This window comes from Dipodomys spectabilis, unplaced genomic scaffold (assembly GCF_019054845.1).
Source record: "Dipodomys spectabilis isolate Male_0828 unplaced genomic scaffold, ASM1905484v1 ptg000388l, whole genome shotgun sequence".
Taxonomy (NCBI): domain Eukaryota; kingdom Metazoa; phylum Chordata; class Mammalia; order Rodentia; family Heteromyidae; genus Dipodomys; species Dipodomys spectabilis.
In genome coordinates, this window is record NW_024871065.1 from 2,606,922 (window position 1) to 2,628,414 (window position 21,493).

Sequence of the window (21,493 nt, forward strand, 5' to 3'; positions counted from 1 at the left end):
GGCTGAAGTCTGAGGATCGAAGCCTGATGCCGGCTCATGTAGGAAAGCCCTTGGAGACTCTATCTCCGGCCAATCATGAAAGCCAGAAGTGCAGTTGTGGCTCAAGTGGTAGAGCACCAGGCTTGAGCAAAAACAAAACGCAAGGACAGGGCCCAGGGCCTGAGTTCAAGCCCCAGGACTGGCACACACACAGTGGAGAGGGGAGTTTCCAGTTCCCCCCTCCCACTTCCCACCTGCAGATGCTCTGTGGGGTGGGATTTGTCCCCCCTCTCTCACCCCAAGGGCACTTTGTCCTGACATGGGTATGTGTGTGTGAATGCACCACTCAAAGCAGCTTGATCTGAAGACCTTACAGCAGGCAATCTCAGATGCTCTGATCCCAGAGGTGCAGGGGTTCGAGACTCCCCCCAGAGCCCAAGTGGCTCAACTGATCCCATTTCATCCATCACCCTCTCTGCCGCCTCCACCCCTTCCTCGCCGGCTCTCCAAGTTGGCCTCCGCGCATGCGCGCCCTGGCAGGCTGGGGCCGGAGGGCGTGGCCAGCGCGGAGGGGGGCGTGCCCGGCCCCGTGAGGGGGCGTGGCGGACGTGTTGTTGTTTCTCGGAGGCCCCGCCCCGAACGGGGGCGTGAACCACGCGGCCGCAAGCCCCGCCCCCGCGCCCCCGTCCTCCCGCCCCATTCGCCCGCCTCTTTGTATCCAACATCCGGGTTTCCCCGCCGGCGAACGGGGGCCCGGCGGTCGCCGCCGCGGAGCCATTTTGGACCCGGCCTCCGCCGTCCTCCCCCCGCCGTCCCCCCCCCTCCCGTTCATGGCCGCCCCGGACTCCACGGCCCCGCGGCCCGGGGTGCGGGCCCCGCCCGGCGCCCCGATGTCCGGCCCCCGCGCGCCCCGGCCCGCGCCCCGCCGCCGCCCCCCGGCCCCCGCCTCGCGCCCCGCGCCGGGCCGCCGGCCACGCCGCGCGCTGCGGCCTTGAGCCCCCCGAGCCTCGCGATCGCCCCGGGGCCCCCGGTGCGGAGCAGCCGCGCGGTGAGCGGCGGGGCGCCCGCCCGGCCGGCGGCGCCGGGACCCGGGGGCGGCGCGGCGGAACATGACGGCGGCCTGGGCGGCGCTGCTGCTCGTCTGGGGGTCGCTGTGCGCGGGTAAGCGCGGGCCGGGGGGCGCGGGGCCCCGGGGGGCGCGGGCCGGGGCCGGGATGGCGACGTGCGGGCGCGCGGGGCCGGGCCTCGGGGTGGGGGCCGGGCCGTCGGGGGCGCGGGGCGCGCGGGGCCGGGCCTCGGGGTGGGGGCCGGGCCGTCGGGGGCGCGGGGCGCGCGGGGCCGGGCCGTCGGGGGCGCGGGGCCGGGGCGCGCGGGGCGGGGCGGCGCGCTGTAGATCAACAAAGGGCGGACCCTGCGCCCCGCGCTGCGCCCGTGCTGGGGACCCCCCTCCGCGAGCCGGCGACACCCCGCGCCGTGACCCCTCCCCCGCGCCGTGACCCCCCCCTCCCTCCCCCGCGCCGTGACCCCCTCCCCCGCGCCCTGACCCCCTCCCCCGCGCCGTGACCCCCTCCCCCGCGCCCTGACCCCCTCCCCCGCGCCCTGACCCCCTCCCCCGCGCCCTGACCCCCCTGCCCCCCGCGCCCTGACCCCCTCCCCCGCGCCGTGACCCCCTCCCCCGCGCCCTGACCCCCTCCCCAATTTGCCACAGTCCCTACGCGAGCGCAAAACCCTCAACTCCCCGCCCGCGGCCCCCTAACCTTGCTGTCTCTCCGCCAAGCTTTCAGTTCCCCACAAACTTGCCATCCTCCCGGCTCCCCAGCGTCTCCCCCGTCGTCCCTCTCCCGGCTGGCCGCCCCCCCTCCCGCCCCCCCCCACCTCGCGCCCTTCCGGAGTCCTGCGAGCCGGTCGGTCCGGGTTGTGTTTCAAGGCAGGCCGGGGAGGAAGCGCTGGCTTGGGGTCCCCCGGGCCCCCTCCTCCCCCCCCCCCCCCGCCCCCAGCCCTGCACCCCAGCCCACCGCCCCGGTCGGGGTGCGCGTGTACATGCGGGTGTTTGGGCGCGGGTTCTGCAGAGAACATACGAGGAAGCATTCCCACTCCCCACGCCCCCCCCCCCCAGCCCCTGGACTTGTCCCCCCCCAGGCCCCGTCCCCCTAGGCCGTGTCTCCCCCAGGCCCCACCCCCCTAGGCCGGGTCTCCCCCACCCCCAGGCCTCGTCCCCTCCCCACTCACAGGCCACTCCCCCTCACCAGGCCATGTCCCTCACCCCAGGCCGCATCCCCCCACCAGGTGTCCCTTACCCCAGGCCGCATCTCCCCCAATCTGCATCCCATCCACTAGACCGTGTCCCCTCCATCCCAGGCCGCGTCCCCTCCTCCCCAGGCCGCGCCCCCCCAGGCCGCATGGGCGTCCAGTGGGCTGAGGGGTCCGGCGAGGCGCGGGGAGGGGTCTGTGCCCGGCCGCTGGTTTGAGGCGTCCTTGCCCCCTCTTACACACAGCACCCCAGGAGGTGGTGGCAGCCGTGGGGAGGGGAGGGGAAACCCCCCGCTGAGGTGACCCCCCCTCCCAGCACCCCCCTTCCCACCACCTCCCTTTCTCCCAGCCCCGCCTCCTGGGCACCCCCTTCCCAGCACCGTCCCCTGGCTTTCTGCTGCCCAAGGCGGGGCGCTCTGCCCCCGGGCCACACCCCCCTCCAGGCCTGACTTCTTGGCAGTTTCTGGGAGCCTAGGGTCTCTGGTGGGCCAAGGCTGGCCCCTGGGCCTTTTGCTTGTTGGTTGGTTTGGAGGTTTCTGGGGTTGGAGACCGGGGTGTCCTCTGGGGCTTCCATGTGCTGTGGGCTGTTAGCTCTGGAGAAGATAAAGGAAAGGACTGGAAAGGCCTGGAAATGCCAGCCGGGCCCCTTTCCTACAAGAGCCCCAGACTTTAATTCGATTTTTAACATTTCCCTCTGGCGTTATGTATGCATAAGCCTTAAAAGTTTAATTTTATTCCTTTAGATCGTCAGCTATTAACATCTGTAGCCTGTTGCTTTCCTTCAGGGACTGATTGCTGAAAGAAAAAACACAGAACGCTGGGGCTGGCAGGGTGGCTCAGTGGTAGAGCGCTCGCCTCGCATGCATGAGGCCCTGGGTTCGATTCCTCAGCACCACATAAGCAGAAAAACCCTGAAGTGGCGCTGTGGCTCAAGTGGTAGAGCTCAGGGACAGAGATCAGGCCTACAACCGAGCTCCCCCCAAAAAAACCAGGAAGCCGTTTTGAAAGGGAAGCAGTACCCCAACTGGACAGATTTGAGGTTCCCCCCCCCCCCACGACCTTGCCTTGTCTTTCCTAGCCAGTGATCTGGGCTGGAGGGAGGGATGTTAGGGGGGAATGTCACTTGCAAAAGGTGATCTTCTTCACCCCAGGTTCCCATTTGCCTGTGAACCCCCAAGGAGGCTAAAATTAGTTGTGGGGGGGGAAGGAAGAGAAAGGCCGGATGGTAAACTGAAGCTGACTTGGCCGGAGGAGAAAGCAGGCTGCTTTTCTGGAGGGCCCAGCTGTTGGCTGTCTATCTGGAGAGACAGGGCGGTCCCCCACTGGGCTCCCCAGGGCCCCACCAATGAGAGTGCCAGGCTGGGTGTGGGAGCGTGGCCCGAGCGGGCAAGGCCCAGCCTTGTACCGAAAAAAGGAAAGCTAAGGGGACTGGGAAGGTGGCTCAGTGGTCGAGTGCTGGCCTGGCATGCAGGAAGCCCTGGGTTCGAGTCCTCAGCCCCACGTGCACAGAAAAAGCCAGAAGTGGTGCTGTGTGGCTCAAGTGGTAGAGCGCTAGCCTTGAGCAAAAGAAGCTCAGGGACAGCACCCAGGCCCTGAGTTCAAGCCCCAGGACTGGCAACAAAAGAAAAATAAAGATTTGTCTGCCCAGCCTGGCTTCAAACCACCAGCCTAAGATCCAAAGCCACCCGAGTAGCTAGGATCGACAGTTGTGAGCCACCGCTGCCCAGCTGTTTTTCTTTTCTGACCAGACTGGGACTAATGCTTAGTACCTGATGCATTCTGCTCATCGGCTGGTGCTCTACCACTTGAGCCATGCCGCCAACCCCTCAGCTTTTTTGGAACTATTTGGGCTTCTGAATGTGGCCGCACAATTCCGTTTCTGCCATTGTGTATTCAAACACTCTGACGTACATGCATATCAATGCATGTGTATGCACCATACTAGTTACCACACATGCATACTTGTCCTGTATACGAACACATGCGTGTATACACACACACACACACACACACACACACACGTTCCTCAGACTTTCCTGGCAGGGTGTTCTACCACTTGAACTCTTATCTCGTTCCCATTTACTTTTCACGTTAAAGCCCTTGCATTTTTGCTTGGGGCTGGCCTTGGACAGCGATCCTCCTTACTTCTGCCTCTTGGGTAGCTGGGATGACCATACCCTCATTGCTTTGCTTGACATGGGGTCACCTTGGCTTCCACTGTAACTAGGATTCAAGGTTCTTTTTTGTTTGTTTTTTCCTCCGCTGTTCACATTTAATCCAATGACCAATTGGCCTTTGGACGTGTGTGTATGTGTGTGCGTGCGTGCGTGCGCATGCGGGCATGTGTGTAGTATACATGTGCATACGCTGATACTGGGGCTTGAACTCAGGGCCTGGGCGCTGTCCCTTAGATTTATTATTATTTTTTTGCTCAAAACCAGCACTCCACCACTGGAGGCACGCCTCCACTTCCAACTTTCAGGGGGTCCGTCGGACGATCCCAGATTTGTCTGCCTGGGCTGGCCTTGAACCGCCATCCTCCAGCTCTCAGCCTCCCGAGTAGCTGGTATGCCAGGCGTGAGCCACAGTGCCCGGCTTCCAGCTGCTTCTTGGGGGAAATGAGCTTTGGGCGGGGGGAAGGGATGGGGGTCCCGCTCAGGCTGGCACAGGCAGGCTTTGTGGATCTCCTTAGACTGCCATGCTCATGGTCTTGTCTTTTTTGGGGGGGGGTTCCCTCAGGCTCTGGGCGCGGGGAGGCCGGGACTCGTGAGTGCGTCTACTACAACGCCAACTGGGAACTGGAGCGCACGAACCAGAGCGGCCGTGAGCGCTGTGAGGGCGAGCAGGACAAGAGGCTGCACTGCTACGCCTCCTGGCGCAACAGCTCGGGCACCATCGAGCTGGTGAAGAAGGGCTGCTGGCTGGATGACTTCAACTGCTATGACAGGTACCTTCCCCCCTCCTCCCCTCTCCACCCCCAGCCCGCCCCTGGGGTGCTGGCAGTGCCCCCTCTTCTCCAGCTAAAGTGTTCTCCAGCTGTGCCTGTCCCCGGGGGCCTTGACTTCAGGGCCTGGGCGCTGCCCCTGAGCTGCTTTTGCACAAGGCTGGTGCTCTACCACCTGAGCCACAGCGCCACTTTTGGGGTGTCTGGTGGTTCATTGGAGATCGGAGTCCACAGACTTACCTGCCCGGGCTGGCTTCGAACCTCCGTCCTCACATCTCAGCCCCCTGAGTAGCTGGGATGACGGGAGTGCGCTGCCCGTCCCGGCCCCTCCCCGCCGAGTCCTCGCCGAGTCCCCACTTTCTCTGGGGATGTAGGGGGGCGGGTTCCTCAGGAAGCCGCGGCGTGTGTGTGTGGGAGCCGCAGGCCTGACCGGGGCTCAACCCCTTCCTCCCCCCCACTCGGGCTCCCCCAGGCAGGAGTGCGTGGCCACCGAGGAGAACCCGCAAGTCTACTTCTGCTGCTGCGAGGGCAACTTCTGCAACGAGCGCTTCACCCACCTGCCCGAGCCCGGCGGCCCCGAAGGTGAGGGGCGGGGCTGCCCGGCGGGCGGGCGGGGCCCGCTGCCGCAGGCCAATGGCTGCATTGAGTCCAGGTGGGCGGGGCCCGTTCCCACAGGCCAGTGGCTGCATTGAGTCCAGGTGGGCGGGGCCCGCTCCCTCAGGCCAATGGCTGCATTGAGTCCAGGTGGGCGGGGCCCGCTCCCTCAGGCCAATGGCTGCATTGAGTCCAGGTGGGCGGGGCCCGCTCCCGCAGGCCAATGGCTGCATTGAGTCCAGGTGGGCGGGGCCCGCTCCCACAGGCCAATGGCTGCATTGAGTCCCGGTGGGCGGGGCCCGCTCCCGCAGGCCAATGGCTGCATTGAGTCCAGGTGGGCGGGGCCCGCTCCCGCAGGCCAATGGCTGCATTGATTCCAGGTGGGCGGGGCCCGCTCCCGCAGGCCAATGGCTGCATTGAGTCCAGGTGGGCGGGGCCCGCTCCCGCAGGCCAGTGGCTGCATTGAGTCCAGGTGGGCGGGGCCCGTTCCCACAGGCCAGTGGCTGCATTGAGTCCAGGTGGGCGGGGCCCGCTCCCACAGGCCAGTGGCTGCATTGAGTCCAGGTGGGCGGGGCCCGCTCCTGCAGGCCAATGGCTGCATTGAGTCCAGGTGGGCGGGGCCCGCTCCCACAGGCCAATGGCTGCATTGAATCCAGGTGGGCGGGGCCCCTTCCTGCAGGCCAATGGCTGCATTGAGTCCCGGTGGGCGGGGCCCGCTCCCGCAGGCCAATTGCTGCATTGAGTCCCCGTGGGGCGGGGAGGGTGGGTCTGTGTGACCCAGGGCTCCGCGGTGTGTCTCTCAGTCACCTACGAGCCACCCCCGACAGCCCCGGCCCTGCTGACCGTGCTGGCCTACTCGCTGCTGCCCGTCGGGGGCCTCGCCCTGCTCCTCGCGCTGGCCTTCTGGATGTACCGCCAGCGCAAGCCCCCCTACGGCCACGTGGACGTGCACGAGGTGAGGGCGCCCGCCCGCGGAGGGGCGGGGAGGGGGCCTGGGAGCGGGCAAGTCCAGACACTCCATGAAACCAAGCGCAGGCCGGCTGCGGTGGTACGGTTCAGGCGGTCGTGGGGAGGAAAAGCTCAGGGAAGGCGCCGGGCCGAGGTCAGGCCCCAGACCGACAAGAAGACATGAAAGATCCCGCCCCCACACCCCCCCAGGACTCGGCACCCCCGCCCCCGTCCCCTCTGGTGGGCCTGAAGCCACTGCAGCTGCTGGAGGTCAGAGCCCGGGGCCGCTTCGGCTGCGTGTGGAAGGCCCAGCTCATGAACGACTTCGTCGCCGTGAAGATCTTCCCTCTCCAGGTGAGCGAGGGAGGCGCCGCGGGGCGCAGCAGGCCCTTGGGGGGGGAGTGGAGGGGGGGAAAAGGCCTCTTCTGCACCGAGCACGTGTTGCAGGCAGCAAGCCAGGTACCAGTAGCTTGCCATCCTAGCTACTCAGGAGGCTAAGATCTAGAGGGTCGGGGTTCAAAGCCAGCCCTGGGCTAGGAAAGTCTGAGACACTATTCTTATGTCCAATTAAGCACCCCAAAGAAGCTCAAGGATGACACTCAGGCCCTGAGTTCAAACCTCAGGAGTGGCATGTGCGCGCATGCGTACGTGTGCGTGCATGCTTGCACACACACACAATCGCCTCTCAGAAATCATAAGGAAGTACAAAATGGGGCAGTGGCCCCCCTACATTAGGGCCTTGTACTGTCAGCTGGGCCACGCCCCGTCCATTGCTCATCCCCTTCCACACCTTTACACACACGCAGGACAAGCAGTCGTGGCAGAGCGAGCGTGAGATCTTCAGCACACCTGGCATGAAACACGAGAACCTGCTGCAGTTCATCGCTGCCGAGAAGCGAGGCTCCAACCTGGAGGTGGAACTGTGGCTCATCACCGCCTTCCATGACAAGGTAAGTCAGCTAGGTCCGGACTTAACTGTTCCTCAGGGCCTGGGGTACCTTTGTGTGGGACTTGAACTTGGGGCTTGGGCCTGTCCCTGAGCTCTTTTGCTCAAGGCTGGTGCTCTACCACTTGAACCACAGCACCACTACTGATTTCCTGGTGGTTCATTGGAGATCAGAGTCCCTTGGCCTTTCCTTCCCTGGTTGGGCTTTGAACTGCGAATCTCTAGATCGCAGTCTCCTGAGCAGTTGGGATGGCAGACGTGCAACTGGCTTCTGGACTAACTTGTGAATGCTTGGAGTAGTGATGTCCTGTTTGCCATTCCGACTCTCTCTGGGGACATTCTCCCCTCCCCACCCTCCATGGGGCCGAGCTGAGTTTTGCACCCAGAACTGGTGCCCAAGTTCTATGCTACATGTGCCTGTTCTTTCTTAGGGTTCGCTCACCGATTACCTGAAAGGAAATATCATCAGCTGGAACGAGCTGTGTCACGTGGCGGAGACGATGTCACGTGGCCTCTCGTACCTGCACGAGGACGTGCCCTGGTGTCGTGGTGAGGGCTACAAGCCCTCCATCGCCCACAGGTACTGGGGTGGCTGGGCACTGGCTGGGAGGGCTGGTGGCACCCCCCCAGCTTGGGAATGGCATGGGCTGGCTGTGTGCTGCCCTCTGCTGGCCACTCAGGGAAGTGCCAGCTCCATTCTCACCTTGAGCACCTGCTGGTGGCTTCCTGAGAAAGAAAATGAGGGCTGATCAGAAAAATCTGAGCCCGGCCTGGTGGTGCAGGACTGTAACCTCAGCCATAGAAGTGGCAAGTTCTGGTGTGTGCTACACAGTGAGACCTTGTTTAAAAACATGAATAAAGCTGGGTGCCGGTGGCTCACACCTGTCATCCTAGCTACTCGCCCAGGAGGCTGTGATCTGAGGATTGCAGTTCATAGCCAGCCTTGGCAGGAAAGTCTGTGACTCTGATCTCCAATGAACCACCAGAAAACCAGAAGTGGCGCTGTGGCTCAAGTGGTAGAGCGCTCGAGCGCCTTGAGCTGAAGAGCTGAGGGACAGTGCCCAGGCTCAGAGTTCAAGCTCCACAACCAACAAAAAATTAATACAGGTGCCAGTGACTCACACACCTGTGATCCTAGCTACTCAGGAGGCTGAGATTGTGGTTCAAAGCCAGCTCGGGCAGGAAAGTCCCTGAGACAGAAGTGGTAGAGTGGGAGGCTCAAGTGGTCGAGTGCCAGCCTTGAATGAAATAGCTAAGTGAAAGCCTAAGGTCCTGAGTTCAAGTCCCGTGCCTGACACATGTGTGCACACACACGCTAAAAGGGTCCAAGAAGACACTTTTTCACCGTGGCACATGCCTTGGTCCCCCGTACAGTGGGTGCTTTGCTCAGGGGGCCGTGGGCCCCCCAGATTCTAGGATCTCCAAGGCCCAGGCAGGTATGGGTGCATGGCGGATGAGGTTGCTGTGGGCTACATCCTGAGCGCACATCACCGATGGCCTGGATTTCTCCACAGGGACTTCAAGAGCAAGAATGTGCTGCTAAAGAACGACCTGACTGCGGTGCTGGCCGACTTTGGCCTGGCCGTCCGCTTTGAGCCCGGCAAGCCTCCAGGGGACACTCATGGGCAGGTAAGAGGTCTGTGTGAGGCGGAGCCCTGCCTGGGAGCTGGGGACTGTGGAGGTCCGTGGTTTCCCCGTGGATCGCTGTGGCTCCCTCAGGCCAGGCGGCTTAGAAATCCAGAGGTGTGCAGTCACGGGGAGCTGGCCCAGTTTATCTCCCTCAATTCTAGTAACTGAACCAGACAAAATGGAAATGTGTTAAAAATGGAGCCCAAGAAAGCAGGGCAATTAAGAGAGAATTAAGCTTTATAAATCATAGAGTCATAAAATGATCATTTTGAATTTATTTATTTTTTTAATTTGGGTGTTGGTCCTGGGAGTTGAACTCAGGGCCTGAGCACTGTCCCTCAGCTTTTGCTCAAGGCCGGGGCTCTACCACTTGAGCCACAGCGCCACTGCTGGCTTTTTCTGTGGAAGTGGTAATGAGGAATGGAACCTAGGGCTTCATGCATGCTAGGGGAGCACCCACCACTGAGCCACCTTCCCAGCCCTACCCTCATCTCCCCCCCCGCCCCCCCTCGCCCCATAGGTGGGCACCAGGCGGTACCTGGCTCCTGAGGTGCTGGAAGGCGCCATCAACTTCCAGAGAGATGCATTCCTGCGCATCGACATGTACGCCATGGGCCTGGTGCTGTGGGAGCTGGTGTCACGGTGCACAGCGGCTGACGGTGAGTGGCAGCCCCATTCTAGAAGGTTCTAGAGGGATCTTTGGGGGGGAGTGATGCCACCAGGCTCTCTCCCACCCCCCCCAGGACCTGTGGATGAATACATGCTGCCCTTCGAGGAGGAGATTGGCCAGCACCCTTCACTGGAAGAACTGCAGGACGTGGTCGTCCATAAGAAGATGAGGCCTGCCATTAAGGAGCATTGGCTGAAGCATCCGGTGAGGAGGAGGGGCGTGTTCAGGATTCTGGGGACCCGGCTCCCCCCACTTGTATATACATGGGAGGAACCTCGGATAAAGGGGGTGAGGGCTGCCCTCTCTGGGGTTCGAGGGTGGTAAGGGCCAGGACTAGGAGGAGGTAAGGTGGGCAATGCCCTCCCCCTGGTCCCAAGCACCCCCAGTGTTATCCCCCTAAAGCCGGCAACAGCAAGGGCCTGTGCGTGTTGGAGTCAGCAGAACGTCCACAGAAAAAGCCCAAAGTGATGCTATGGCTCAAGTGGTAGAGCGCTTGCCCTGAGCAAAAGCAGCTCAGGAACAGTGCCCAGGCCTGGAGTTCAAGCTCCAGGACTGGCAAAAAAAAGAAAAGAAAAGAAAAAGATTGAATTGGAGCAAGGTGCCAATGGCTCATACCTGTCCATTCTAGCTCCTTGGAGGCCGGGATCTAGAGGATCACCATTTGAAGCCAGACTTCCCCCCACTAAAAAAAAAAAAAAAAAGTTGAATTTAAGTATCATGGCAGCCACACCTGGATTAGAGATCAGAATCTCATGGACTTTCCTGCCCAGGCTGGTTTTGAACTGCAATCCTCCAGATCTCAGCCTCCTGAGTAGCTGGGGTGACAAGTGTGAGCCACCAATGCCTGGCTTGTCCCTGAGCTTTTTCACTCAAGGTTGGTGCTCTACCACTTGAGCCATAGCTCCACATCTGGTTTTCTGGTGGTTCATTGGAGATTAGGGTCTCAAGGACTTTCCGGACAGGGCTGGCCTCGAACCGTGATCCTCAGATCCCAGCCTCCTGAGTCGCTGGGATAACAAGGCATGAGCCATAATGCCTGGCTGTGGTCACCAACGGTTCCTTCCCCCCCTGTCTCTGGCTGGCACTCAGGGCCTGGCCCAGCTCTGCGTGACGATCGAGGAATGCTGGGATCACGACTCGGAGGCGCGCCTGTCGGCGGGCTGTGTGGAAGAACGGGTAAACTTGATCCGAAGATCCGTCAATGCCTCTCCCTCAGACTGCCTCGTCTCCCTGGTGACCTCCCTCACCAATGTGGACCTGCTCCCTAAAGAGCCTAGCATCTGAGACCCCCGGGGTGGTGAAGAAGCTCCCTGCCAGCCCACCCACCTGCCCACCTGCCACTGACACTCAGCGTGGGACCTGAGGAAACCAGGGGAAACACAGAAACAAGCCAACACCGAGTGGATGTTTTGTGTTTCTTTGGAGGGGGAGAAAAAAAAAAGCCCCTAAAACCAAGAAACCCATACAAATGCAGCTGCTATTTTACTAGACTTTTTTTTTAATTATTATTATTATAATTATTCTTAAGGTGATGATGATGGTGATTTTTTTTTTTTTTTTTTTTTTTTTGGGAGAATTGGGTCCGTTTTTGTGTTTTTGAACCCAGCATTTTTTTTAATTTGGATTTGGATTTTTCGCTGTGTGGTCTGGCACAACGCCAGCACCCAGTCGCACGGGCCGGACGCTGGGTTGCTCCTCCGTGACTGGCCTCCACCTCTCACCTCCTGTCCTGGGGGGCGTGGGGGAGGCCTCTGTCCTGTTTTGTCATCTCCCCGGATTGGGTGACACCCCAGGACTTCCCCTCTGGCCTCCCCCCTCCCCCCCATCTCCTGTCTTAGCCACCTTGATGCTGCAGATCCTCCTACCCGGGGCCATCGAAGACTGTTAGCCTCGGCCCGGGCTGCGTGCTCGTCCCCAGCGCCAGCTCTGGGCTGGCCTGTCTGCCCGCCCCCCTTTTTGATGTTGAATTTTTATGTTGTTATTTGTTAAGGCCGTTAAGCTTGAACACAGCCACAGAGGTGTGGCCCGCTCGCGGACCCCGCAGGGCCCCGCTCCCCACGGACGGACGGACCGCAGGAGGAGCCCGTCCCGGGCCGGGTCTGGATCCGCGCTCCTCCGGACTCCGGGCGCGGCCTCTGCTACTTCTCAGGTACCCCGGGCCGGGCCGGGCCGGGCCTCGGATCCTCGCCAGTTCCTATCTCCAGGGAAGACGACAGAATCAGAGGTGGAGCAGACGCGCGCGGACGCACGCAGGCCCGGGTTCGAGTCCCAGCGTCGTCACTGAATAGATAAGAGCGGGGCTTCCGCCTGGAGCGCGCCCGCCGGGGCTGCCCGGCGTCCGGGGTCTGGGGTCCCGGGGTCCTGGGGTCCGGGGCTGCCCGGCGTCCGGGGTCTGGGGTCCCGGGGTCCTGGGGTCCGGGGCTGCCCGGCGTCCGGGGTCTGGGGTCCCGGGGTCCGGGGTCCGGGGCTGCCCGGGGTCCGGGGGTCCCGGGGTCCGGGGCTGCCCGGGGTCCGGGGGTCCGGGGCTGCCGGGGGTCCGGGGTCCGGGGGTCCGGGGCTGCCCGGGGTCCGGGGGTCCGGGGTCCGGGGCTGCCTGGGGTCCGGGGGTCCGGGGTCCGGGGCCGGTTTTCCGTCGGCCGTCCCCGTCACCCGCTCCAGTCACTGAATGTCTTGAATGCTGCTGTTTGGACATCGGGATTTCTCCTGTTAATTTATAGACGCTGCTCCCGTGGCGGTGATGATGATGATGATGATGGGGATGATGATGATGATGATGGGGATGATGATGATGATGATGATGATGATGGGGATGATGGCGGGGATGGCGGGGGTGATGGGGATGGCGGGGATGGCGTCGCCGCCCGCGCCCGCGCTTTCCCGCGAGGTGGCTTCCGAGGGTTTGCTTTGTTTTGTTTTAATATTTTTTTTAAAGGTTTAAAAACAAAAATGAATAACACCCGTGACGACAGAGAGCACCTCAAACCAGAAATACCTCAGCCTCCCCGCCGCGCCGCGGGGGCCGGGGGCCCGGGGAGCCCCCCCAGGCCCAGGCCCAGGCCCCGCCCTCGCCGCCCTGCCCTGCCCTGCCCTGCCGCTCCTCCTGACCCGAGGAGCAGCGGCTCCCCGGCCCCCGGGGCGGGCAGGCTCGGGGTGGAGAGCGGGGAGGGCCTGGCCGCAGGCCGGTGGGCGTGGCGCAGTGGCGCATGCCCAGTGTGCTGCCCCGCAGGGACGTGCGCATGCTCCGCATGCTCCGCGTGCCGCCGTCATTGCCCGCGCGTGCGCAGCTTGCCACCCGCGGGGACTTGGGGGCGTGCTCCAGAGACTTGTGCGTGCGTAGTGTGCCAGCACTGATAGTTGCGCTTGCGCGGTGCGCTGCCCTCGTCGCCGGCGCATGCGCTCTATGGCCAATGCGCAAGCGCAGTGCGTCGCCATTGACCTGTGCTCGGGCTATTCACCCGGCATGCGTCGCGGCGGGAGGCCACTCTTGCTTTCCTTTCTGAGCTCAGATCCTGCGGTGTCTGATAGGTGTCCCCATGTCCTCCCCCGGCCCCCGCCGCGTCCCCCTCCCGGAGCTCTTGGTTAGTGCAGAAGCCAGCCGTACAGCAGTTGCTTTCCCTCCCCCCTCCTCCTCCCCCTCCTCCTCCTCCCTCCCCCTCCCTCCTCCCTCCTCCCCCTCCCTCCTCCTCCCTCCCCCTCCTCCTCCCTCCTCCTCCCCCCTCCTCCTCCTCCCCCTCCTCCTCCCCCTCCCTCCTCCCCCCTCCTCCCCCCTCCTCCCCCTCCCTCCTCCCCCCTCCTCCTCCTCCCCCTCCCTCCTCCTCCCCTCCTCCCTCCTCCTCCCCTCCTCCCTCCTCCTCCCCTCCTCCCTCCTCCTCCCCTCTTCCCTCCTCCTCCCTCCCCCTCCTCCTCCCTCCTCCTCCCCCCTCCTCCTCCCCCTCCTCCTCCCCCTCCCTCCTCCCCCCTCCTCCCCCTCCCTCCTCCCCCCTCCTCCTCCTCCCCCTCCCTCCTCCTCCCTCCTCCTCCTCCCTCCTCCCCCTCCTTCCTCCCCCTCCTCCTCCTCCCCCCTCCTCCTCCCCCCTCCTCCCCCTCCTTCCTCCCCCTCCCTCGCCCTCCCCCTCCTTCCTCCCCCTCCCTCCCCCTTCCCCTCCTCCTTCCTCCCCCCTCCCTCCTCCCCCCTCCTCCTCCCTCCTCCTCCCTCCTCCTCCCTCCTCCTCCCTCCTCCCTTCTCCTCCTCCTTCCTCCCCCTCCCTCGCCCTCCCCCTCCTTCCTCCCCCTCCCCCTCCTCCTTCCTCCCCCCTCCTCCCTCCTCCTCCTCCCTCCTCCTCCCTCCTCCCCCCTCCTCCTCCCCCCCCACCCCCCCTACGGATTTCCTTCAGAAGCTTTAAAGTATCTCCGTGACCAAGTGCCGTGGCTCCTCTCCAGCTGCCCCCCCCCCGGAGGCCGGGGTCCGGGCCTCCCCAGGTCAGGAAAGCCCGTGAGACCCTCACCCCTAGTGAGCCAGCACCGCAGAGGTGGGGCCGCAGCCCAAGCGCCGGAGCACCAGCGCAGGGCCGGTGCCCAGGCCCTGGCTTCACGTCCCAGGACTTGCAGAAAACCCCCAAACCGACCAAATCCACCCACTGACAAATGCTATCGGAAGCACTGCAGTGCTAGACCCTGATCAGGCCTTCCCCTGGGCCTTTCCATGTCCTCTGCCCCCCCTTCCCCTGGGCCTTTCCATGTCCTCTACCCCCCCTTCCCCTGGACTTTCCATGTCCTCTGCCCCCCCTTCCCCTGGGCCTTTCCATGTCCTCTGCCCCCCTCCTTCCCCTGGGCCTTTCCATGTCCTCTGCCCCCCCCTTCCCCTGGACCTTTCCATGTCCTCTGCCCCCCCCTTCCCCTGGGTCTTTCCATGTCCTCTGCCCCCCCCCCTTTGGTCCTCCCCCTGCCTGGACTTCCCGTGGGAAGCAGGACTGGGCCAGCCACACAGAACTCCAGCGCGGAGACCAGCAGATGAGACACATGCAGGCAAGGCAGGCTTGATCTCCTCCCCAGGGTCTCCTTCGCTGGGGCTGGGGGCAGGGTGCATTTGTAATTGTGTAGTATAGGAGGATAGAATTATCTAGAGCCTGGTTTGAATTGATGACAGCGATTGGGTCACCGCGCCCTCCTCCTGTGACCTTCTGAGTCCACACTTCGGGAGAGCCCAGAGATCTGATGCCCCACCCTACCCCCAACCTAGTCCTGGGTGTTAAACTTAGGCTCTGTCCCTGAGCTGCTTTTTACTGAAGGCTATAGCGCTCTACCACTTGAGCCACAGCGCCACTCCCAGCCTTTTCTGTGTGTGTGGTACTGAGGAATTGAACCCAGGGCTTCCTGCATGCTTGGCAAGCACTCCACCACTAAGCCACCTTCCCAGCCTCAGAACTAATGCTTTTTTTCTTTTTTGGCCTGTCCTGGGGCTTGAACTCAAGACCTGGGTGCTGTCTCTCTGAGCTTTTGCAGCTCAAGGGCTGGCACTTTTACCACTTGAGCCACAGCTCCACTTCCAGGGTTTTTGGATTGTTTGTTTTTGGTGCCTAATTGGAGATAAAAGTCTCATAGACTTTTCATTCCTAGTGAGAGAAATCCGGGAGTGAGCCAGAAAAGGAGAAAACAAGTGGAGACCAGGGAACCACTTTTGATCATCAGAGCACTGTGAGCCGAGCATGAGCTGCGTTTGCTGCTGTCACCTTTGGTGCTTAGCAGAAGGCTTGTTTGCAGGGAGAGAGCGCTAGGGAAAGGGTTGGTAAACTCAAGTCTCCTCTGTCATCCAGTGTGACTTTCCTATTTGCTAAGCCCTGAGTGCCAGAGTCTTCCTCTGTCAAGCTGGGCCATGTTCTTATTTCCTACCAGTTGTTCTGTTTGGTTGCTTTTTTGTTGCTGGTCCTAGGGCTTGAACTTGGAGCGTGGGCACTGTCCCTGAGTTTTTGTTGCTTAAGGCTAGTGCTCTACCACTTGAGCTACAGCTCCACTTCTGGCTTTTTTTGGTGGTTCATTGGAGATCAGACTTTCCTGGACTTTCCTGCCTGGGCTGGCTTTGAACCACAATCCTCCATATGTCAACCTCCTGAGTAGCTGGGATGATAGGCGTTGAGCCCCCGGTACCTGGCAATAGTGACTTAGTTTTACTGGGAAAAGAAATTTGGAGTTGAAAAGCCTGACTTGGAAATTAATTTAGTTGAGACAGCCACTTTGGTTAAAATAATTGGCCAGTTCAAAAGGACCCATAAACTACCCACCAATATCCAAGTACTATTATTAGTATATATCATTATTATTAGGTAGTTGTATACAGGGGCTACAGTTCCATAGATCAGGGTGTGAGCACAATGCCTGTTGACAATGTCACCCCTTTGTCGCTCTCCCCCATTCTCCTCCTCCTGTAAAAGTCTATACATTAGTTAGTGGGTTATTTCAAACGTTTGCTGTGCATCCATGCAGCACTTACTATAAACTGGTTTGGATGACAGATCTGAATTTAAAGTATTTACTACAAGTCAGGGTCTGGTGGCTCACACCTGTCATCCTAGCTTTTCGGGAGGTGGTTCAAAGCCAGCCCAGGCCGGGAAATCCATGCGACTTTCACTTTTTTGAGCTGTGGCCCAAACTGGTAGATCGCCCTAGCCTTGAGCAAAAGAGCACAGGAATGGTGCCCAGGCCCTGAGTTCAAGCCCCAAGACTGATGCCAACAACTAAAAATAAAATATCAGCAATCATATTCTGTAGATGGCTGGGTGTGGTGATGGGTTTTACTCTGATTGGATTTGATTTTTTTCCTCAGGGCAGTGGATGGCTTGTGGAAGGGCACTGATATGCCGGAAGAGTGTGTGTGTGGTGGTTTTTTTTTATTCTGAACACTTGCAGGAAAGTATTCCCTTTCTATTCTTGACTCACAGTTACTAGAACTGTGATCCATCTGTTGTGTTTCAGGTTGAGGTGAGGCTGGGTTTTTGTCAATGAATGAGGGAATGAATGAGTTGCCTGTTGAGGGCTGAGAATTTCTGCTGTTGGTCCGGTTACTCTGTCCTGAGATACGTTGGCATCCATATTGTTTGACAGTATTGTAAAAAAGAGTAGGTTATATAGGTTTAGCTATATAATAGAGACCCACACCCCCCACACTTGAGGTTTTACTTTCAAAAGAAAAGCCCCTCTAGCTCTTACCGCTATGTTTTGTTACCTCACCCCACAGATTTTTGTCCTACACAGTGTGAAGAGGCTTTATAATGCCACAGATGATTGTTTTTCTAAGTCGAATGAGTTTGGGATGAGAATGCTGTTTTGAAGATGTTTTAGTTGAGGCTGCTGAGTCTTTCTTTTCAGGTATGGTACACTGGGGCAGGGACTGCATGGATTCGGTGGCTTTCTGTGCTCGCTGGCAGCCTGCAATCAGATCAGGTCAGGTGTGGAGGGTTCCCGTCGCTCGGAGTGTCTGCTGTGGCGTGGCTCAGCTTCTGGGCTGTGGCTGCCCATCTCACGTTTGTGTTGTTTCTTGAGATGATTTTTTTTTTCTTTTAATGTGTGTATGTGCCAGTCCTGGGGTTTGAACTTAGGACCCTGGGCTCTGTCCCTGAGCTTTTTGTGCTCCAGGCTAGCACTCTACCACGGCTCCACTTCTGGCTTATTATTATTTATTCATTGGAGATAAAGGTTCTCATGAGCTGTTCCTGCCCAGGACTGGCTTTGAACCCTGATCCTCAGATCTCAGCCTCCTGAGTACTTAGGGTGAACAGCTAGCGCCCAGCTTTTTCTTGAGATTTCTGTTGAACCAAGCATTTTTGAGGTTAAGATTTTGCTCATCAGCTATGAGCACAGAAGGGGTTTGGGAGGTACAGAAATAAGGGCTACTCGTGGGGGCTGGGCTGAGAATAAGATGCAGGTTGCAGATCTGATGGAAGGGAGGGGTTGGGTGTCAGTAAAACAGATCAGCAAATGACCAAACTATCCAATTGTCATTGTTTTCAGACCCCTGGGGGGGGGGGAGCAGGATGCCTGGACAAAGGGACGAGATTACCTGAGCAGCCATGATGCTGTCTGTGGTCAGGGCCTTGTTGGAGATAGCTCATTGCCAGACATCTGAGTCAGCCCACAATGAACCCAGCCTGGTGTCTTTTCAGGTGTCCCCAAGGATTTCTGGGTTGCCTACCAAGTCAGGATCCTGGCCATGGAGTGAAAGACACTGTGCATCGTAGCCGTGCAGCTCTTGAGTAGAGAGGGGATGGATATCTGGATGGGATTTTTGGCGAGGACAGAGAAACAGTGAATAAGCTAAATTCTGGTATCTATAGTGGCTAGCCCTGAGGCCCTGAAAGCACTGAAAGCTATGGGTTCTCGATGGATGGATGGATGGATGGATGGATGGATGGATGGATGGATGGATGGATGGATAGATGGATGGATGGGTGGATGGATAGATGGTGGATGGATGGATAGATGGATGGATGGGTGGATGGACTCATGGATGGATGGATGGATGGATGGATGATGGGTAGATGGACTCATGGATGGATGAATGATGGGCGGATGGACTCATGGATGGATGGGTGGGTGGGTGGATGGATGGAAAGATAGACAGGGCCATCTAAGAGATCTAGTTGGCAGTGCCTCACGCCTATAATCCTAGCACTCACGAGGCTGAGAGCTAAGGATTGTAGTTTTCAAAGCCAGCCTGGGCAGACAAATCTGTGAGACTCTCATCTCCACTTTAACCACCAAAAAGAAAAGCTGGAGGTGTGTGGGTTAAGGGGTTCAGTTCTAACCTTGAGTGAAAAATGATAATAATCACCCCTGGCCCTGAGTTCAAGCCCCCAGTACCAGCACTAAACAAAACAACTACAAAAAATAATAGTAAGGTCCTCAGGTGTCATTTCAAACCAGTTTTCATGTGTATTGTGGTTACTGTACAGTTTTTACGCCTGCTTTTTTCATGCTTGGGATAAGTGTAGTTTCTGCAGGTCTGGGAGCAGGTTGGTGGGCTAGCGGGGGCATTCCTGTGTACCCCAGCACAGGAAAAGAACAAAAAAGAACTTCTTCATCTTAGAATGTAATTCTGTTGTGCCTTTATTTTGTGTCAAAAGCAACTGCTGTAAGCTTCTTTTTCTCTCTCGCTTTCTTTCTGCCTTTCTAGCCCGATTTCCTGGCCTTTTTTCCTCCTCCTTCTTCCTAGTTCTTAATTTCTGGATACACTCTTGTAATCCAGAATTTTTTTTTTTTTTTTTTTTTTTTAAAGAACCACTTATACCTCAGACATCACTTGGGTCCTGGCGATCAGGCAAAAGCTCTTTCAAGGGTTGATACCCAGGGGCCTTGTCCCACAGCTGGCCCTGGCGCTGTGGTGCGATTGGTGTGACATGCGATCTTGATTGGTGCTTCCTGTAGCTGCTCTGTGTGGCCACTGCAGCATCCAGTATTCCAAACACACACACACACACACACACACACACACACACAAATAGGCCGTAGCAGCCAAACTGGGCGGTCTTCTATCCAAGTTCGTTGGAAGCTCAGATGCAGAACATTCCTCTTTTAAGAAAAAAAAAAAAAAAGGCAGGATTAAAAAACCTCAACCATCCACCTCGGTGCATTGTGGGAAGATGTAGCGCTAGCATCTGTCGCTAGGAGACCAGGCCTTTGGAGAGTATGGCTATTTGTCATTTTTTTTTTTAATGTATCTTAAAGAAATAAATATGTATATATTTTTTAAAGAGCCTTTTTTTAGAAAAAAGAAAAAAGAAAAAAAGAGAATGAAAACCCAGTTCAAAGAAAGCTTAATTAAGCCAGCAGAATTCACCACAAATACAATTTTGTAAATTTATGTTTTCTTTCGGTCTTGGGGCATGGATGGCAGGGGAAGACCAGGGTGTGATGTGGCCATTGAGCTGCGTGTGCACACGCCACGTGCCCGGCCATCCTCGTGTGCTGTCCTCCAGGTGTGCTGGGGTGTTTGGTTTCTGGGGTATTTGGTTCCAGTGGCTTAACGCCCGTCATCCCAGCTACTCAGGAGGCTGAGGTCTGGAGGATCGCAGTTGAAGGCCAGTCCCGGGCAGGAGAAATCCATGAGAATCTCATGTCCAGTGAGCCACCAGAAAACTGGAAGTGGTACCATAGATGGCTCCAAGTGGTCAAATGCCAGCCTGGAGTGAAAAGAGTTCAAGGACAGCACCCAGGCCCCGAGTTCAAGCCCCGGGACCAGCACTAAAAATAAAACCAATCCGAGAGTAAAAGGACACAAGTATATTCATCCCAAACACTGCCACTAGTTTAATGTGGAGCCAAATAATTTCCCCCTAAGGGGGGAAACTCCCCACAATCCTCCCTATGGTACCAACCATGACTGAAACAAAAATCTGAACAAGTGTTCAAGTCATGGATGTCAAAACTGTCTGCTCCAACCACCAAGGAAGGAACCACGGGACAAACACCCAATGACTTGCTTTGCCTCTTTTTTTTTTTTTTTAATTTTAGTTTTCTAGAATTCTGTAAAAAAAAAAAAATTCCCCCCAAACACAAAAAAGAACCCAAGAAGATAATCGTACGGTACTTGAGAAACAACCCCAGGTTAGAACCATTTCCAGATTTCAGTTCCACATGACAAAAATGATTAAAAAGCTCCCAGAATGCTATTTTGGTTTACAACTCCCCAAGAGCGATCTGCTGAGCAAATCAGACTTGATCTGGGAACGTATGGCCCGGGTTTTTGTTTCTCACCTGTGAATCTTTTCGCACGTTTACCCTTGAGCTGGAGTTGGAGTTCCTATACAACATTGTCCATCGGACTTAAGACCCTGTGGGACCTGAGGGCAGTTCTAATGGAAAGAGCGTTCTGGATCAAATAAAGAGGCATACAGGGAGGGGAAAAAGCACACAGCATGGCCTACAAATGGGCAGGAGCCACCGGTGCCAGTGTATGGCTCATACCCTAGCTGCTCAGTAGGCTTCAGAGCTGAGGACTGAGGTTGGAAGTCAGTCTGGGAAAGGTATATTCTGAGAGACTCTGATCTCCAATGAACCAGCAGAAAACAAACAACAATAATCATTTTAAAAAAATAGCTAGAAATTGGAGGTGCGGATCTAGTGGTAAGAGCGCCAGCCTTGAGCCGAAAAATAAAGTGTTAACTTTTGATTTACCATCTTAGATACTCAGTTTCTAACCAGCTCCTTCTACCTTTGTATATTGATTTGTAATGAGAAGGAAAACCTCCAAGGCGTGTCTTGGTCTCGTGGGGAGAATGCATATGCTTGGGCCCAACAGCGGCCAATGGAGTCCTGTTCTGCTGTTGTTTTTTTTTCCTAACTTGTGTAGATGAATCCTCATTCAGAGTTTGGGATGTATCTCCATTCCTCGGTTGGAAAGGATGAGTCACAGCAAATTCTGGGAAGGTGAATGGTATATGATGGAAGATTCTAGAAATAGGGAAGGTCTTCCAGGTCTTCCGTTTTACTAAAGACTTCTAATATATATATATATAATATATATAGCATATATTATATATATGTTTTTTTTAATTTGGCTCAA

The 21,493-nt window shown here is 58.1% G+C and overlaps 1 protein-coding gene across 1 annotated transcript; it reads left to right on the forward strand.

Moving 5' to 3' along the window:
• The first annotated feature begins 1,088 nt into the window (after positions 1-1,088).
• On the forward strand, positions 1,089-11,507 carry Acvr2b (activin A receptor type 2B). The gene is made up of 11 exons (XM_042667311.1): positions 1,089-1,140; positions 4,969-5,176; positions 5,646-5,755; positions 6,571-6,722; positions 6,926-7,069; positions 7,522-7,665; positions 8,093-8,241; positions 9,176-9,290; positions 9,811-9,949; positions 10,034-10,164; positions 11,050-11,507. Exons 1-11 carry the CDS (start codon positions 1,089-1,091, stop codon positions 11,242-11,244), a joined length of 1,539 nt encoding a protein of 512 aa, XP_042523245.1. The 3' UTR covers positions 11,245-11,507.
• Positions 11,508-21,493: the final 9,986 nt, after the last annotated feature.